The sequence below is a fragment of the Trachinotus anak genome, unplaced genomic scaffold (genome assembly GCF_046630095.1).
Source record: "Trachinotus anak isolate AG129_WGS33_773 ecotype Australia unplaced genomic scaffold, CSIRO_AGI_Tana_v1 ptg000016l, whole genome shotgun sequence".
NCBI classification, from domain to species: domain Eukaryota; kingdom Metazoa; phylum Chordata; class Actinopteri; order Carangiformes; family Carangidae; genus Trachinotus; species Trachinotus anak.
This window is the reverse complement of record NW_027273867.1, coordinates 11,138,385-11,157,712: the sequence shown is the minus strand read 5'-3', so window position 1 is coordinate 11,157,712 and position 19,328 is coordinate 11,138,385. Positions and strand designations below refer to the sequence as shown.

At 40.4% G+C, this 19,328-nt stretch overlaps 2 protein-coding genes across 3 annotated transcripts; one reads left to right on the top strand and one right to left on the bottom strand.

The window, feature by feature from the left end:
* Positions 1-584: 584 nt before the first annotated feature.
* dlx5a (distal-less homeobox 5a) lies at positions 585-3,369 on the bottom strand. The gene is made up of 3 exons (XM_071500898.1): positions 1,895-3,369; positions 1,287-1,471; positions 585-1,085 (listed from the first exon to the last, which is right to left on the bottom strand). The coding sequence occupies exons 1-3, from the start codon at positions 2,250-2,252 to the stop codon at positions 771-773; spliced, it is 858 nt and encodes a 285-aa protein (XP_071356999.1). The 5' UTR covers positions 2,253-3,369; the 3' UTR covers positions 585-770.
* Positions 3,370-5,591: 2,222 nt separating this feature from the next.
* Positions 5,592-18,693, top strand: ago2 (argonaute RISC catalytic component 2). Of its 2 annotated transcripts, none has more exons than XM_071499220.1 (20): positions 5,592-5,811; positions 7,282-7,329; positions 8,594-8,774; positions 8,881-9,001; positions 9,116-9,297; positions 9,849-9,985; positions 10,073-10,207; positions 10,575-10,662; positions 11,016-11,163; positions 11,262-11,381; positions 12,275-12,397; positions 12,533-12,666; positions 13,483-13,667; positions 15,102-15,261; positions 15,423-15,513; positions 15,827-16,021; positions 16,230-16,364; positions 16,604-16,705; positions 16,863-17,062; positions 17,199-18,693. In XM_071499220.1, exons 1-20 carry the CDS (start codon positions 5,793-5,795, stop codon positions 17,305-17,307), a joined length of 2,613 nt encoding a protein of 870 aa, XP_071355321.1. In that variant the 5' UTR covers positions 5,592-5,792; the 3' UTR covers positions 17,308-18,693. The 2 variants fall into 2 exon arrangements, with proteins under 2 accessions (XP_071355321.1, XP_071355320.1); XM_071499219.1 differs by having other exon boundaries at positions 5,646-5,811; positions 15,827-16,042; positions 17,199-17,456.
* Positions 18,694-19,328: the final 635 nt, after the last annotated feature.

Below are 19,328 nucleotides of genomic sequence, written 5' to 3'. Positions count from 1 at the left end.
ACGAAATCACAACAATAATATTACAGGACAAATCAACCCAGTTCAAGAAGCACCAGAATTCAATTAAGATATAATTAAGGTATCTTTGTTAGTCTTACTGTGATGTTAGCCATGTTTTCTCAGACACATATCTACAATAAAAACATTTTTTTTATTATTTTTGCTTAATGACTGCTTGCAGTGAAATTCTTATTATTTTTCTTCATTAATATGTAAATGAATAAACTGAGTCTGCTCATTTTTCATTCCCATCTCCCTAGACAATTATAAGTTAGTAAATTATAATATCTGCAGAAATAAAGGACACAAGTTAAAAGACAAAGTAAAAATAACAAATGAAAATCATAGAATAAATAGAGATCGTGGGCGTTATGGCAAATGAAAACTATTGAGATGAGATGTACATTTTCTCTAGATAATTCATATCGCTACTGAGCAGCTGTGATTTACAACCTTGTGTGGGAAATGTAATGTCACCTGAGGCTCACAAACATTAATGTCTGTGAGTCTGAGTCGTGATTTTCAAGGTAAATCACTGAGGGTTAAAATGACAAGAGACTGTAGTGAGGCCGGAAGTTTCAAAATTCCATTGTCCATTTAAACGTTTAATATTCTTCCAAAATGCAATAAATTACATGCACACATTTACACATTTTACACGTTTTCTTCTATGACTGTCATCAAATACATTGCATATTCCTCTGAAATTTGAACACGAGTCCCATAGAAGGAGAGGGAAAAAAAAGGTTTGAAATGAACAACAGGGTTTTTCAATATAACGTCCCCGCTCCAAGAGCCAGTGAGTGCTGTATCGAGTTAGGGGTCTGCAGGTGGGCAGTCATGGAGCTGCCGGCTGAGGTGTACCATGAGCCCGAGCTTTCCAAAAAGTTAGTGGCCGACGTGTTGATGTTTTGTGGCTGTAGGCTGTGCGGCCTGGAGGGGCCCTGTGTGTCCCAGACGGCCGGGGACTGTGGAGAGTTGCACGCCATGGGGTCGCTGGAGCTGGGGCTGTGCTCCGGTGGAAGCTCGCCGTTTTTCATGATCTTCTTCATTTTTGATCTCCTGTTCTGGAACCAAATTTTGACCTGGAAAAGATCGAAAAACACGTCTATTAATGTCTCATATAGAACAATAGACGAAAAACAAAGAGCATGGTGCGTAAAGACGCACAAAACCCAAAGCTCGCCAGAATGGAAACCTTTTTAATCCAGGCATTGAAACCAAGACATCTCCCACATTTTTAAATGAAACCAGATTCAAAAAAATAATTCGATCTAAAATCCCACCTGTGTTTGCGTGAGTCCCAGCGAGGCAGCCAGCTCGGCTCTCTCCGGCAGCGCCAGGTACTGTGTGTTCTGAAACCGCCTCTGCAGGGCGGCCAGCTGGAAGCTGGAGTAGATCGTCCGGGGTTTTCTCACTTTCTTCGGCTTGCCGTTCACCATCCTCACCTCAGGCTCGCTTATCTCTTTTTCTGACAAAAATAATCATAACAAGAATAAACATGTGCTTCCATTGGAAATTGAAATCTGTTAAATATCTTTTTTCCCCCTGTGGGTTATCATCTATATCCCCTAAAACCCAAGTAAATCCAATTTCATAAACAACAATTTATTCCACTCTGGCAAAAAAAGGAAAACGCATGTTCTCATAAAACCTCAAAAATCAACTTCAATCACATAATTTCAAATAAAAATAAATATATTATTCTTTTCTTAAGCCTCGGATTCCACATTTCTGTATTTATTATGCAGAACAATCAGGAAAAAAAGAGATAACTCATAAAATTGGATAAAAATTAGTCTATACTGTACTTTTTTTTTTTTTTTTTTACAAGGCAACACCATAATCAAATAGCAATCTGCTCTTATCATAATAAAAATCTGCGGGCCCGTACCTTGCGGACTCGGCTGGGCTTGCACTCTGCTGTAAGTCCCAGCGTACTGGTGGTAGGCGGGGGTCGTATACGAGCTGTAATCAGTGTAGGATTTTGTCGAGTAATTTCCAGCGGACGCATTTACGCCCGGGTACTGGTACTGGTAGGCATTGAGAGGCTTCCCATACGAGGTGGAGCTGGGCGAGCAGTAGCCGTGAGAGACTCCACCGGCGGGACTGTAGTAGCCAGAATCCGTGGCGGTGGACTCGGGTAAAGTAGGAGATTCCTGAGACGGATGGTGCATGGCGGAGAGTTGAAAGGAGCTCTGGAAGTCTGCGGGTTTCACACTCGGGATCCTCCGGTCGAATACTCCAGTCATACTTCGAGAGCGAACGCGTGGGTTTGTTTTATTTAATTAGCAAAAAAATAAAAAATAAATGAGGCAGTCTGACTCCAGAGTGGTGTGAATACTACACTGGCATTGTTGAAAGGTTCTCGGGCCGTCGGGCTCTGGTGAAGACTGCAGCCAGCCTCGCAGCAAAGACTTGGTTAAATCCTAAATCGCGCTCTTACGCACTGCAGGGAGGATCTGGTTCCATTGGCCAAGGCGCACACAGACACAGCTACACCCAATTCACTCAGCCAGCTTTCTTATAGGGGGGAAACCACCCGGGCTATGTGACTGCATTGTTGTGTTTTTATTCTATCAATCAATGAGAGCAATTAAAGTGTTGGCCGTGTCGCCAGTCGACGTCTTCAGAAGGATGAATTAGAGGGACAAAACCTCATTACCAAAAAGACCTCCTGCTGTAAGACTGACCGATTATTACCATTGTCTTCATTAGTCTTCGTTTATGCATTTTTATTAAAGTAGACTTAACGTTATTCTATTAAATTAGTTAGGCAAAATAACCTCAAAGGGATCGCATGAAATCCAATGTGACAATCATCTCACTTTAAAGAGAAATAAAGCCTAAAACACCATTACCTTAGGTCGATCATTGGGCTCATTATTTAGCTACTATTGGCTAAACCTGATGAAATATTCGATATATCCCATTCCTTAAAATATAGTCTTACATGTGTAACCGTTTTACATGTGGGGTGTGGAAAATATTATCAGCATATTCAATATGATTAATGTGCAAAATATAATATATTGAGGAACTAACAATGGGTGCCCTCCCACAAAAGCAACTTTTACAATCCGTGACAATTGGTCTTTGATTGGTAATGTAGCTACAGTAATGCGAATATTGACCATATCTCCCAACAGGGCCATTAAAAGATTTATTCATCTTATCTTAAAACCTGGTGCTGAGCGAAATCAGTGCTCACTCCCCCAGTCCACACATTCAGTGGTGAACAGCGCCGACCAGTGGACAAACCGGGGAGCTGGGCGTCAAGCTCACTCCAGGGGTAAACCCACAAAGACGTTGCGTTTTGACAAAGAGAAGGATGATCATTTAGAGCTCACTGTTAAAATATAAGTTTTAAAATCAAAAGCAAATGAAACACATATGACACGAAAAACCAAAGTGTCCAAAGTGATTTCAGGCAAAAGGTGTGAGGATAGAAATGACCCAAACTGGATACATTGTCTTACATTTTATTAGTATCATATATTAGCTTGGATCATGGATACAGTGTGTCCACTATCAAGTGTCATATTCACAGTGAACAGAGAAAGAGGGTACAGTACAAGACTGCAGGAGACCAGACTTTCTGAGCTGCAGACAGTTTACAGTTACACATTTGCAATAAGCCACAAGCTTTTAATACAAAAACTACAGCTAGATTGCTGTATATCAATACTTATCAGTCCTGCAGCAAATGGGCACAAAAAATTAGCCTTTCCTCAACAATTAATGCACTGTTACTCTTTATTTCATGAACTTAGAAAGTAGGGGGAAAAATTAAACAGTAATTGTGACATGTGCAAAAGTTTGGGCACCCCTCAGAATTTTTATTACCTTGTTAGGCCTTCATTGACTCATTTAGGACTTATAAGGTAGGAAGTAAATATAAATTGGAACCGGAAGTTGAAACAGGGCAGAAAAGCAAAGCAAAACACCCATATGAGTGCTAAACAGGAAGGAAGGTTCAGGTGACGCAGGAGTGGCGGTGCACCGTTCAACTCTGCAGAGTTGATGCACAAGCAGCATCTACATGGAAGAGTCACCAGAAGGAAACCTATGCGACCTCATCACAACAGTCTATGTCTGACGTCAGCAGAGCAACATCTGAATAAGTCATTTTGGAAACAAGTGCTGTCAGATGAAGTTAAAACTGAGCTCTTCTGATGCAGTCACCAAAGGTGTGTTCGGAGGGAAAAAGGAGCAGCCATCAGTGGAAAGAACATCTTGCCAACTGTTAGCACTGGGGTGGAGATGTTATTCTTTGGGCCTCTGCAAACATTGCAAAGTTAGAAAGAGGAATGGATTTCACTAAACATCAGCTAATGTGGATGCAAATGTCCTCCAGTCAATCAAGAAAGTGACAGTGAAAAGTGGCTAACTTCTATAACAGGACAATGATCCAAAGCAGGCCATCATAGAAAAACTGTGCATGCAAGGCAGCCTAAAACATCTCAGAGAGTGAAAACTCGAGAGCAGAGACTCTGAAATGCTACAAAAAGTGTTTGCAAGCTGTGATATCTGCCAAAGAATACTTACTGACTCAGTGGGGTGCCCAAACTTTTGCATATGCCACAGTAAACTGTTAATTTTTTTCATTCTTTTTAAGTTCATGAAAGAAAAAGCAACAATGCATTACTATTTGAAGAAAGGCAATTTTTTTTTTATGTCTGCTGTAGGCATGAAAACAAAACAAACAAACAAACAAACAAACAAACAAACAAAAAAAGGACTAATTTCTTTTTTTTTTTTTAATAAATAAAATATTAATCTACACACGTTGTTATGCTTTTCTTTTCTTATTTCAACAACTGAGCTAGCAACTCTACCTAGGTGTTAGCTTACCTTTTTTGCCAACCCGGAAATACTTCCCCCACCGCGTCCACGGATTTCTTCCTGTGATGTCTTGCTTCTTGACAAGTTTTTACCGACTCGGTTTGCGGCTCCTTGTTTCTTAAACCAGAACAGTGTTGTTCGCCACATGCTACAGCGCCACACATACATATATTTTTATGTATTTAATCCAAAAAAAAAACAAAAAAAAAACTAGCGTTGCTGTGGTTAGCCAATTTGAATCGGGGTCAAGGCTGAAAGCGCGCAGCGTGCGTCTGACGTCACTGAAGAGTTCAGACAGAAAGATAGTTCCCCTCCTATTAATAAGATAAAATGGAAAATGTTTTGATCAATAGGAAAAAAGAAAAAAAGTTCCCTTCCTTTAAAAAAAAATTATTAGAACTTAAAATTAGAACAGGTTCACAGGTTAATAAACCAATTTAATATATCAGAAAAGTTTATCTAAAGTGTAATACTTTGTACAAGTAACAGTACATGTAGTGTCTGTTATTTTTTCTTTTCAGTTGAGTGTCAAGCTTTTTAAGTGGCACAGCACCTTAAATTATTGCGCTTGTGGGATAAACGCGTCGTTTGTAAAATAGGAATACAATAAAAATGTTCCCTATTTATGAAGGTTTAGTTCGCTTAATGGGAAGTGACCAAAGACGGAAGTAGATGGGAGGGAACCCTCTCGCCCTGCATGGGTCTTTTCTGTGCTATCTTTTCACTCGGCTCCTGTTTTGTGTGTTGGGGGGATGGGGCCGTGCCGAGGATGAGAGACTCCAAATATTTACCACTTGGCTTACTAAATATCTTTATTTCCGAACTGGGCTTCCTCCCTCGCTCTTGTATATATTAATACTTTTCGACCACGTATGAGTTTCGGTGGAATTTGGCCAAAATAAAGTGGAGTATCTGTACGTCCACGACACGCTTAAAAAGTCGACAAAATGTATTCCTCTGCTGGAGGTAAGTGCTGTAGCTAACATTAGCATCGGCTAATTGATGCAGCTAGCAAAAATCAACTCACTAGTTGCAGCGTTTTGCTGCCACATTGCAGCGTGTCGTTGCCGAAACACTGACCACACTCCTGTGTCGTTTAGCTGGTCATTATAAAAGTCAACAAATCCCTTTGATCAAGAAAATCTTGTTCCAGTCTTAAGTGGAGGCATTAGTAGTAGAGGTAAGCTTAGCTAGCGTGCAACAACAACGAGCTGCTGTTAGCCAAGTTAGCTTCAGCGGTGCCTCGTTTTCCCGAACTTGTTGTTAGTTAGCCTCCCGATGTAATTTCGTGAGGCGGGATCGATTGGAGTACATAATCGTACCAAACCACACGATTACAAACACAGATAATGGTTTCGAGTGCCTCGCATTTTAACATTATATATAGAGTTAAAGCAATGTTTAGCGGCCGACCATGCTATCTAATCTAATCACCACTGGTAGCTATGGTTAGCTAACAGTATCCAACTTAAATGATGTAGATGTAGTTATGTTACACCGTTTTTGCCCGAGATATTCATTTCCTGACACCGTCAAATCGCTCTGTCAATGTAGCACGGACTTTATGACACTGAATACATATGTGTGCCCACGAAGTTTGGCCGAGGTTAGGAATAGTTAGTGTAAACAGCTGACTCTCATTGGACAGGTAGTTAATGTTGGAATATTGTAGCATTTGCTCTTCAAATAAGATCTTCTCTTAATCGTTGATTTTTTTTTTTTAAAACCCTGAGTAACATACAAAACAAATGGCATCAACTCTGGATTGTAATTTCTCTGAAATTTAGTAATTGTTGTTGAATTTTTTTTTTTTTCAGTGTTAAGAGGCATATTTATTGTCGTAAAACTGAAATATGAATTGACATGTAGCATTAGTCTATTCCCAGGAGAAAGGGTGGCTTCAGCAGAGTAAGATTGCCAGCTTGCATGATTGCTTCTGTGTGCATATTGATAAGCGTTTTGAAAAAGTCGCCCTTGATTGTGGACGATGGCGTTGTGGAAACGATAAGAGAGTAAGACATACTAAAATGAAGCAAGTGTTTGCAATGGACCTGTGGAAGTAAAGATGGTAGCGCTGTGTAATTTGCCTCTTCTTGCTGCTAGCTTCACAAAGAAATTGTTCATATTATCTTGTTAAGCAGTACTAACAGATTTCAATTCAGTTCAATTTTATTTTGGCCCATATGCATATAAATATGCTCAAAAAAACAAACAAAAAACCAAGAAACGCACCAATATTGGCCGAAAAAGGTGAAGGCTGAAGCTACAGCTTATTGCACCTACCCTCTCTACATAATTTTAATTGTGTAGAGGGGAATTTCTGTCCTTAATGCAACTCAGATGTACATCTTCACCACTTTATATGTGTAAGTGCAGTGTGAATGAGGCCAAGTGGATTTTTGAGCATTTATAACATGTAATTTTTGTCCTCTGTAGCCGCTGAGATGCTTGAGGGACCCCGTTCCTCTGGGTCATTAAGTTCTGGTAAGCATTTCCCATATTTGGGCTATAAAGCCTAAAACTGGTCCCAGCAATGGGCCAACTGCCCACATGATGTAAAAAAGTGTTCTTTACATTCTTCAAGCATCGCAGTATTTACTCATTCAAAGCGCATTTTAACCTTATGGCAGACTGGATAATGAAATTGTTCAGGAAGTAGGACACAGGTGATTTGGTGCTCTAGGTGAGATTCTAAAGAAGACAAGGTCGTTCCAGATAGCCAATTTCCCCTAAATGGACATCATTTTGTGCTTTGAATAGCAGTGGACGTATACACACCAGAGGCCATTCATAACACCCACCATATATTATTATGTTTTATGGGTGTTATTCTGCTTGAATGAAGCAGAGGCTGGGGCATGAAGATAAGGCGCTGAGGGGAATGGAGAGAGTGCTTTGTCAGTCTGACTGTAACATCTGAATTTGCAGATATGGAGCTTCTTGGTTCAACATGTTGACCAATTATGGAAGCTTATTACATCTTCTCCAAGATAATTAAAAAAAAAAAGAATGACACCTCAGGAAGTCTTTCAGGGTGTAAGAAGAACAGACTGGTTTTGATTTAAGAAAATATTTAAATAGCTTATCAGTAACTGACAATTTGAGTTTTGCCAGCCAATTTACAAGCTTAATACTCACTAAAACATATTAACCTGGAATACATACTCAGTTAGCAGTTTAGTAGGCACACATTACTAAAACTAATGCAGTCTAATTCAACAGTCCTGCAATAAATCCTACATTAATGACAGCTCAGTTTTCAGTTTGTGTTGAAGCTGTTCTAGTGAGGTGTTCATTCAACTTCATGGTCATTGGAGGCTTACTGGTACTGTTGAAATGTATTGCTTTATACGGACAGGTGCTTGTACTATTTTGTCCACCCTATTTTTATCAGTGTTTTTATCAGTGAGCATAGGCTAAAGAACAGAAACAGCTCCCTGTATAATACAGTACAGTTCAACAGCACCACAATCTACATCCTATAAAATGATTGTACAGTTGGATAATCTTGGAGAATTTGTGCTAAATTTAACCTTTAAAAAAACAAAAAAAAACCCCAACATTTTTTTTACCCTGCAATTCAACATAGATTGTACGAATTAGAAAATTCCTCACTCATTTTTTTGTGAATGGTTTCTAACGTTTTTTTTTTTTTTTTTGACACTGTTAATGTTGAGTAAGATCTTGTGAGTTTGTGATCCTTCTTATGCACTTAATCATTTTCTGTCGACTTCTCCCAATGTTTCAGAACCCCCATCTCCTCCAGTGCCAGAATATGTGTTCAAGCCACCATCACGGCCAGACTTTGGCACCATGGGCAGGACAATCAAGCTCCAGGCCAACTTCTTCGAGATGGAAATCCCCAAACTGGAGGTCTACCATTATGACATCGACATCAAGCCTGAGAAATGCCCCAGGAGGGTCAATCGGTATGTGCATGTGTATAGATGATCAGCAGCCCCTGGAACACGGCAGATCAGTGCTTGGTGTGACCTGGGAATTGTGGTAATTCATTTGTTTCATTTTTGTTCCCAGTGAAATTGTGGAGCACATGGTCCAGCACTTTAAAACACAGATCTTTGGTGATCGAAAACCAGTGTATGATGGGAGGAAGAATCTCTATACTGCCATGCCCTTGCCTATAGGCAGAGACAAAGTATGTATTATGTAGGATGACCCGCAACAATAAAATCTCCAATTTTGGACAAATATGCACAATTACTTAAACATTGCTCCTGTCTTTTTATTTTCTTGCCCATCTACCACACAGGTGGAACTCGAGGTGACCATTCCTGGTGAAGGCAAGGACCGCAGCTTCAAAGTATCCATCAAGTGGGTGTCCTGTGTTAGTTTGCAAGCTCTGCACGAGGCACTATCAGGGAGGCTACCCAGCGTCCCTTTTGAGACTATCCAAGCCTTGGATGTGGTCATGAGACATTTGCCCTCTATGAGGTGAGTCTTTGATTTTTGAACATTGTTTCATATATGGATGATGGGTTTCCTCTATAGGTTATTATTTCCCTCCATATTTGCATTTAAAATAATTGTAGTTATGTGAAATGACCACAGAGGTGAATTACAAATTGCATATATTTCATGTTATTGCTGAACATTCTTCTGAAACGTTAAATCTGATGTGAGGTACAGACTTACAGAGTCACAAGTGATACAAATCCACTGAACTAAGTGAAAATCTGGTCACACAATATGAGTGATTACCCAGTTCTATCCAAATAAACAGAAGCCAAATTCATCCCCTGCCCTGATAAAGGCAATCTAGCCGAAAGGAGTAAACATAGCACAATAGAAAAGTGTTATGTGACCTGTTTCTCATTCATTTCATTTTCTCACACTGTGATTACCTTCCTATAGGCAGAGATTGTTTGTTAGCATAGCATCTTGATGTACCCTCTATCACAGAGCGTATGCTGTTTCTTTCAGTTTCTTTATAAAGTGTCTGTTTCTCTGAACATGTTAATCAGGTTTCATGTTTTCTGTTATAGGTATACCCCAGTGGGCCGTTCTTTCTTCACTCCCTCAGAGGGATGTTCGAACCCCCTCGGTGGTGGCAGAGAGGTGTGGTTTGGCTTCCATCAGTCCGTCAGGCCTTCCCTCTGGAAAATGATGCTCAACATTGATGGTAATTTCCATGTTGCTTTGGATAAAGGTTGGTTGAAATAAGGTTGTTTCTATGAATCTCATCTCTCTGTGCTTGGTCTGTTTGCAGTTTCAGCCACTGCATTCTACAAAGCCCAGCCTGTAATTGAGTTTATGTGTGAGGTCCTGGATTTCAAAAGCATTGAAGAACAACAGAAGCCCTTAACAGACTCTCAACGAGTGAAATTTACAAAGGAAATCAAAGGTATGTAAAGCTCACGAGCCCATTTGGTAATACGTTGCCAGACTGTTTATTTGCTGTGTTTTTCTTGCTGAAATGTATTTATACAAAAATAGCTGTGAATTATGTTTCGATATAAATTTGATTCTTGAGTCAGCTGGTCAGTTCTAAGTCCTTGAAGATAAGAATCATAATCCTGAAGTCTCTTGAGTTTTACACATAAACTAAAGATTTATTATTCCTGTCCCTTCTGTTTTAATATCAGGTGTTATAAAGCGCGTTGCAATTGCAATTGCATTCACTAAGCCATCCCAAATTTCCTTTTATCCATCCTTTATTTTCTTTTAGTTTTTGGATATTTAAAAAAAATCTTTGTGATTCTTCTGTTCAGGTCTGAAGGTGGAGATTACTCACTGTGGGCAGATGAAGAGGAAGTACAGAGTGTGCAATGTAACAAGAAGACCTGCCAGCCACCAAACGTAAGAATGCTCTTCTGTCTCTACTGTGATCACAATAATTGAATGTGGGGTGAACTGTTTTTGAAGTACTCAGCTAAAACGTACAACAAGAAACATACTGTTACATAAAAAGTAAGATGCAAATATTGTAAAGCATACCTGGGTAGGAAGGGATGATGATCCCTCGATAACCACATATACATATGTTTAAAAAATATAAAAATAAAAAATACTTTTGATCGAGATGACTTGATGATGTTTGGTGACACTCAAAATTGGGACAAACAGGTGTAAAAACTCTCTCACTGTGAAAAGTCTGCAGAGTGAAAATGTTAGACAGGCATACTGAGTGTTACATTTGTTAATTCCCTCAGGTTCCCCCTGCAGCAGGAGAACGGCCAAACTATTGAATGCACAGTAGCACAGTACTTCAAAGACAAGTACAAGCTCATCCTGCGATACCCCCACCTCCCATGTCTACAGGTGGGACAGGAGCAGAAGCACACCTACCTACCTCTGGAGGTAATCATCACCAACGTTGTGTGCTTATCAGTTACCAATTACCCAGTGACCCAGTTGGTTTTCTTTAAAACATGCTTTGTTTTGTGTCTCCACTCCAGGTGTGTAACATTGTGGCAGGACAGCGCTGCATCAAAAAGCTGACAGACAATCAAACATCCACTATGATCCGTGCCACAGCCCGATCAGCACCAGACCGTCAGGATGAGATTAGTAAATTGGTGAGTCACTGTGAAATAAATGTTTACTGAATGTCGCACAAACGTTAGCCAAGTGTTTGAAAACCAGCAGAATCTCAATTGTCAAAACTTTGGCACTGACACTGTTTCTGCAACAATGTGAGACCGTAAACACTAAAAGTGTTTACATTGTGCATGCTACATGCCAGAATTCATCAGTACTGTTTGTCTGATTGTATGAGGCCAGTAGTAAAGCGTATCAAAATGGTAGTCTCGATAGCTCACTGCCCCAGTCAGGCCAGTGCTGGAACCACGACCCAAAAAAAACCAAACAACAAAAGCCTGTAATATCGATGGTTGTAGCTGACCCCTGGCACATGACTCCCCACACCAGAGAACTTTGTAACAAGCACACATGATAGCTGTTCCTGCCAACAAATATTCTTCCCAGCCAGTCGTTGTAGTCTTGTTGACTGTCAAGAAATTGTCACATGCACAGAGGTCCAATATGATTTAGGACTGAGGATTCAAGAAAAATTAAATTGGTAGAAAGTTTGCCTGTGCTGCCAAGTTCTTTAGTTTGACACTGAACACAGGCTCAGTGTTTGCTGATTAGCTACTTGAGTAGAGGGTTTGTGATGCTGGTGAAAATTGGCTGTTAGCGTCCTGTCCTCTCATAGTTCTCAGTCATACTGAACTGTATATATTGTACATAGATTCACACAGGCAGCCATAGCAATACATAAAGAAAGTAAAACAAATTAAGGATTAGAGATATTCGCTGATGTTCTGTAAGGGTACAAATATATATAAGAAAAACTCCAAAAAAAAAAAAATCGTAACTGAAATGTTTGTACAGTTTGCAGGTATTCAGATTAAGTGACAGGTCGAGATATTCACATTAAATTCACTGCTGTGTTTTTTCTCTTTTTCAGATGAGAAGTGCCAACTTCAATACTGACCCTTATGTTCGTGAATTTGGAGTGATGGTGAGAGATGAGATGACGGAAGTGAACGGCCGCGTTCTACAGGCACCCTCAATTCTGTATGGAGGCAGGGTATGTAGATCACCTGTCTGGATGTGTTGACGGCGTCTTGGAGTCAATGTACTTTACACGCACGTGGAATATATTCATTTTGTGTACAGTGATTAACACTAACACTAATAAGGCTGCTGTCATTACAATTTGCAGAACAAAGCAATAGCCACACCTATCCAGGGAGTTTGGGACATGAGGAACAAGCAGTTCCACACTGGCATTGAGATCAAAGTATGGGCCATCGCCTGCTTTGCCCCACAGAGACAGTGCACTGAACTCCTCCTCAAGTAAGTGAGATACATAGAGCGCATCTGTTCCAGCATATTGCAAATGTATTTCATGTTGTCGGGTTTGATGGCAGTCAGTGTTTGATTAAGGTCTGGTGAAGAATAGTTGTGAGTATAGTGTAGTGAAACACGCCTTTAGAAGTCCACAAACACAAGGATTCATTGAGCTTTTTGGATTTTGTAGGTGTCACCTGAAATTACAAACTTAATGCTCGAATTATCTGAAGTTTTAAATATTGCAGCCAGGGGTTCTGTGACAGCATGAAGCTGTCTTATTTGATTTGTTCCTGTGTCCTTCACTGCACAGTGGTGTAAGAGCGCACAATAAGTCTGTACGCTGGGCTGTGCCATGCATTTGTGATGCATAAGCCACGTTTTTTCTCATTTGCATTTATGCACCTAACTGTATGTAGAGTATCTTACAAGCTTTGTCATGTTGCATGCCAAGTACAGTGCATATAAAAATTAGCAGGCTCTATTTCATCTAGGGCTTAGATTTTCTTTTCAGATTTACTGCAGCTCAGGCTAAATGAAATAAATATCTCCAAATAAATATTTAGTTCAAGAAACATTTCATTGGTAGAATTTGAACCCTTGAGACATGTTACCGAAGGTAGTGCAGGCACAGTACTGGATAAGCTGTCTACTTTAAGTGTCTGAGTTCTTGACCTCCTCTTCATTTTGCTTTGATGTGGGTCCATTACTTTAATTTCTTTTCAGTCAGATCTCAATTATCAGTTGTAACCCGAGTCTCATGTAAACTGAACTTCCAGACCTCTCTGAACCGTGATTAAATAAGTTCCTCATCTCTCTCAGAGCATTCACAGATCAGCTGAGGAAGATCTCCAGGGATGCAGGAATGCCCATCCAAGGCCAGCCCTGCTTCTGTAAGTACGCCCAGGGAGCAGACAGCGTGGAGCCCATGTTCAGGCACCTCAAGTACACCTACCAGGGCCTCCAGCTGGTGGTGGTCATTCTGCCAGGGAAGACGCCTGTCTACGGTGAGGGATTCACTCATACACTGTTGTTCTTGAACATGTGTTACTTTCCTCCAGAGATAAGGGGCAGTAAGGACACTCATGTTTAAAGCCCAGGCAATCACTTTATTTGTAGTGAAATCCTGAATGACAACTATCGCCCATACTCAAAATATTAGCTCATATCCAACATCTTAAAAGATGTGAACATTCTGCTGATTCTACAGATTAAAGTTTAAAGTTACCGTATTTTGAGCACTATAGGGCGCCCTGGATTATAAGGCGCACTGTCAATGAATGGTCTATTTTCGAACTTTTTTCATATATAAAGCGCACCAGACTATAAGGTGCATTAAGCGAAACAAAACAGTCAGATAAGTCAGTCATACTTTATTAAACACGTTCACAATAACTCTCAACATTGTTCAAACGTTAATGAGCGTATTCACATTAACTCCCAACCTTGTTCAGTTGTAACACGTAAAAAAAAACACAGTCTGATACCGCTAAATCAAACGTTAGCGTATTCACAATAACTCTCAAATTGTTCAGTTATAACACGTAAAATACAACACAATACACTCACTTTTCAGCTCATTCCTCGTCCACATAGCCATAACACGATAGCCGTAATGCTGCAAGCGGTGCGGCTTTGTAGTTTACCAAAGTCGTACTAAAACATTTTGACAGAGCGCCGTGTACCACACAGAATCGCTTCGAGGTCAGTAAGCACAACCAGAATTAATCCATATATAAGGCGCTCCGGATTATAAGGCGCACTGTCGTTTTTTTAGAAAATTAAAGGCTTTTAAGTGTGCCTTATAGTCCGGAAAATACGGTAGTCGTTAACAATGAGATCTTAAGAAAACTGTTTTTCACAAATATTTATCTGGCTTTTGAGACAAGATCGACTTTATCCACATGAACTTAGTGTTTCTTTTTAAAGCCCAAAAATAAGTAACAAGAGCAGGAGAATGATGCCAAGACAGCATGTAATTAGGGTAGGACCTTGTTTAACAAACTCATTTGTTTAAACAGAAGTGTCATGCTAATTGAAATCACAAACTCTAGTTGTTTAAACGTCAAACAAACACTTTTCCAAATCAGTGAGGATTATATTTGTTATATTTGGCAGCTGGTATGGGAAATCTGAACATGGCTGCTGCTTCAGTGCCTGCTTCTATTTTAGGAAATAACCACAAGGAAATAAGGACCAGAGAAAGCTGCATTCTCTCTGTGATTCTCCCTGTTGTCTGCCCAACTCTCTCGTTCATTTAAACACCAGTAATCTGATGATAAACATACATAACAGCCAAACTAAACCACTTTCAGGTCGCCACTGTGGCAGGCCAAAACATGTTTCCAATCCTTCATGGCTGTGATTGGTCGATGTACCTGTGTGCACTTTATCATGTTTAATTAACTGATATCTCCTTACTGTCCTGATGTGTGTTGTAGCTGAGGTGAAACGTGTCGGGGACACAGTGCTCGGCATGGCCACGCAGTGTGTCCAGGTGAAGAATGTTCAAAAGACAACACCTCAGACTCTCTCCAACCTCTGTCTGAAGATCAATGTGAAGCTGGGCGGCGTCAATAACATCCTGCTCCCACAGGGCAGGTTAGTGGAAAAAATACTACACCCTGAGTGAAATCCTGAAAGTGAAAAGATAGAGCCAAAGCCCACAGTACATGTCTCATAAGCGAAACATTAATCACGTTATTTATTTATTTAAAAAATGGTTAGAATATGTTTTTTATTTCCTTGTGTGCTTGTTCCAGGCCGATGGTGTTCCAGCAGCCAGTGATCTTCCTCGGTGCAGATGTGACTCATCCGCCTGCAGGAGATGGAAAAAAGCCCTCCATCGCTGCTGTAAGTAGCATCACAGCACACAACAGAACATGAACAAAATAATTGAATATGGTGTAACTTAAGAGGTCATAGTTCCAAAATCACAGATAATCACCACACATCTCTCTGTGCTCTTCAGCTTCTTTCAGCTCTTTGTATTGGTTTAATGGTCTCAGCTGCTCCCATCAGCCCTGTGGGCAGCAGTTTCCAGTAAAAATCCACACTAAGCTACTCACCCAGCACAAAGATACACACGGGCAAAGATCCTGACTGTTGATAAAGACCACTGGAGAACTACAAGGAGACATCCCTAATATTTTCTTTTCCTCTTCAGGTTGTTGGTAGTATGGACGCCCATCCCAGCAGATACTGTGCCACAGTGCGGGTGCAGCAGCACCGTCAGGATATTATCCAGGACTTGGCCACCATGGTGAGGGAACTTCTCATTCAGTTCTACAAGTCCACCCGCTTCAAGCCCACAAGGATCATCTACTACCGCGATGGCATCTCTGAGGGCCAGTTCAACCAGGTGATGCACATGCCACAGACGGTGCGGAAATATAAAACATTAGAATGTAATTGTAAATTATGTTAGGCAAATTATGAGACCAGGAGTTGCAGAGCTGTTTCTGTCTGTGTATATTTTGTACATCTTAAATTTGGCCGATTTCTTTTTCTCATCTCTGCATCCTTTCTCCTGTTAGTCTTAAATATTTTTTTGATTTGAATACATTCAGGTTCTTCAGCATGAACTGCTGGCAATCCGTGAGGCCTGCATCAAACTAGAGAAGGACTACCAGCCTGGTATCACCTTTGTTGTCGTGCAAAAGAGACACCACACAAGACTGTTCTGTATGGACAGAAATGAGAGGGTCAGTATGGCATAATTGATATGAATTTAAACTCTAAAATGAGAGAGGGTGCATGCCAGACTGATGTAACTTAGTACTAAACTAAAACACTCGTGCACAGATGGCACCAACCCAGCTGCTACAGCTGTTGATGTGCTTCTCATCCAGACACTACGGCAACACAAAGTAATGTGTGGACAGTAGCATTTAAACTTCTACTAGGTAATGACACCAACATATTTTTGTCTGCATTTCTTTAGGTTGGGAAGAGTGGCAACATCCCTGCAGGCACCACAGTGGATACCAAGATCACTCACCCCTCAGAGTTTGACTTCTACCTTTGCAGTCACGCTGGCATTCAGGTAAAAACTGGATTAGGATCAACTGTAACTGAACCAAAGTTAAAAAGGCCATGTTCCTGCTGAGTATTTCAGCAAATTTTGGCCTCACATGAAAAACAAATTGATCATCAGCCAAATTGGCCAATAACCACAGTGGATTCATTATCTGTCCTTGCAGGGCACCAGCAGGCCATCTCACTACCATGTGCTCTGGGACGACAACCACTTCTCTTCAGATGAACTGCAGGTTCTCACCTACCAGCTTTGCCACACCTATGTGCGCTGCACCCGGTCAGTTTCCATCCCAGCACCAGCCTACTACGCCCATTTGGTGGCTTTCCGGGCTCGGTATCACTTGGTGGACAAAGAGCATGACAGGTAAGGACTCCGAGTCACCTGCTGTGTTTGCCACCTTATCTGGACATATATTCTTGTCAGTCAAATCTCACTAAATGTTTATGAAAACACCAGGCAGTTGTCATTTCTGTAATTTCTTAAAATTGTGTAATTTCAGTGCCGAAGGAAGTCATACATCAGGCCAGAGCAACGGGCGTGACCACCAGGCCTTGGCCAAGGCTGTTCAGATCCACCAGGACACGCTGCGTACCATGTACTTTGCCTGAGAGCACACAACCCCAGGTTGGCGTGGGTGAGACCCCACTGATGGAACACACTACCCTCCACTGTCCCGCTGTCAGTGGTAGATAGCATCACAGTGGTTTCACATCGTGATCTCCCTACTGAACAAACCTGTCAGTTGCCCATATGTCTACAATTGTACTTCAGCCCCTAACCCAGCCAGCTTTTAGACTAAAATGCAAAAGAATCCCTCTTTCATTGGGTTTGAGTTAGAAAAGGTTTTATTTACATGTTGTGTATTTGTGTGTATTTGTATTTGTTGTAGGGAAACCGGTTGCAAAGTCTAAGAGGAAAAGGAAAAGTTTGTACACTGAGAGATGAAATCTACCATTTCCAAACTAGTGGGCAGTAACATTTTACATTGGGGTGGTTTATAATTTAGAAGAAGCTGTTCACCCTCCTTCTCCCGTTTTTACTATTTGTTATGGTCTTGGTGCTTGAAGGGAGAAGGAGACATCAAAAATATGAGGGGCCCCGTTTACTGTTTATATGCCTGATGATTTGCTCCTCTGACAAACATTATTTATCAGCCAATCAAAGCAAAGTGCACTGACCAGAATGGGTACTTTAACCAGGACAAAAGTACTTAATATGTAAAGGGTTGTGTGTGATTTTCACATAGGGCACCATGTGATGAAAAGTGCCATTCGAGACCACCTTTCTGTCGTCATTTCTATGTAAAACTATGAATTATTTGGCCCACGTCTGCTGGGTTTTCAGTATTTGTCCTCGATTTACATTGGTGGCCATTTTATGCCAAATCTGGTGACAACTTACTAAAGGATTCTTTGCGTCAGATTTGTTATCAACCCTTGAACCAACAGCTTATTCTGGATGGGGGCTTTTTAGCGTTCAGATTTAAAGAACAGCCATTTTATCCTCTTCTGCCTCACTTGTTAGTCTGAACTGACAAAGTTGCACCAGTAACCTAATTCCCATTCAGAGAAATAGTGTATTGGGACTGGTTCCCAACAAGGACTCCTTTCTAATGTACTCTGAGCCGTGTTGATAAAAGACACATGATGTAGAAATCAACATAGAAGGGAACTTGATGAAATCACTTTTGTTCCCTTCTGTTTTTATAGTCTAATTTTAACTTCAATCATTTTTTTGTAATGAATATGCATGTAGCTGACTCATGTTTTAGACATTTAGGCATTTGTGATAATTGTTCATTTCTCCCTCTATACACATTAACCCTACTTCTATTTTTTAATGTATATAGCAGCAGAATAGTGTTTTCTGCAGTGTCTTTGTCAGAGCGATAATTGTGTGGCGTCTTGATATTCAGGCATTCGGTACAGTGGAGTGAAAGCTGCAACATTTTGGAGTTGAACTGATTGAAATTCCCTTAAAAAAAAAACAAAAAACTCTTGGATTATAGTGTTTGCTCCAGGAATCGGGAGCAGTCGTCGCACAAAAGCTTAGGTTTTATGCAAATGACTTTTTGTGAGTCTTTATACTATATATAGTAATGTAAGGTATATTTTGAATAAGCTTTCAGTGGAGGCTGCTGAAAATATTATAAAGAATTTTTTTTAAATGACTGGCCCACATGTAGTCTAAATTAACACTGTCTATTTGTATACAGATTTTAAATGCAAATATTCTCTTGCCTTCTAAGACTATTACAGTCTTACTAATAATTTTAGACATTTCCTAACATCCCACGTAAGTTTTACTGCTAAGTTAAGCTGGCGAATGTTCATAGTCTTGATTCGAGGCGGGTAGTCTATATTTTCTAACTATGCATCATTTTTAGCCAAGAGATTTAACAGTGGGGTATCTCACATGAATTTGGGTCATTTATAGAGGTAGATAATCAGGGCTTTTTTTGTTATTGTTGTTTTTTAGCATGTTGCATTTAGTAGCGTTTCTTAGTGCTTATCAGCATCTTCATGCCTTTCTAATGGGATGAAGTATTTATGTGGTCATTTGTAACATTGTAGATTTTATAGCCTGAAAATTGGGTGTATCCTTTGTAACACACAATCTTTCTTAGCCA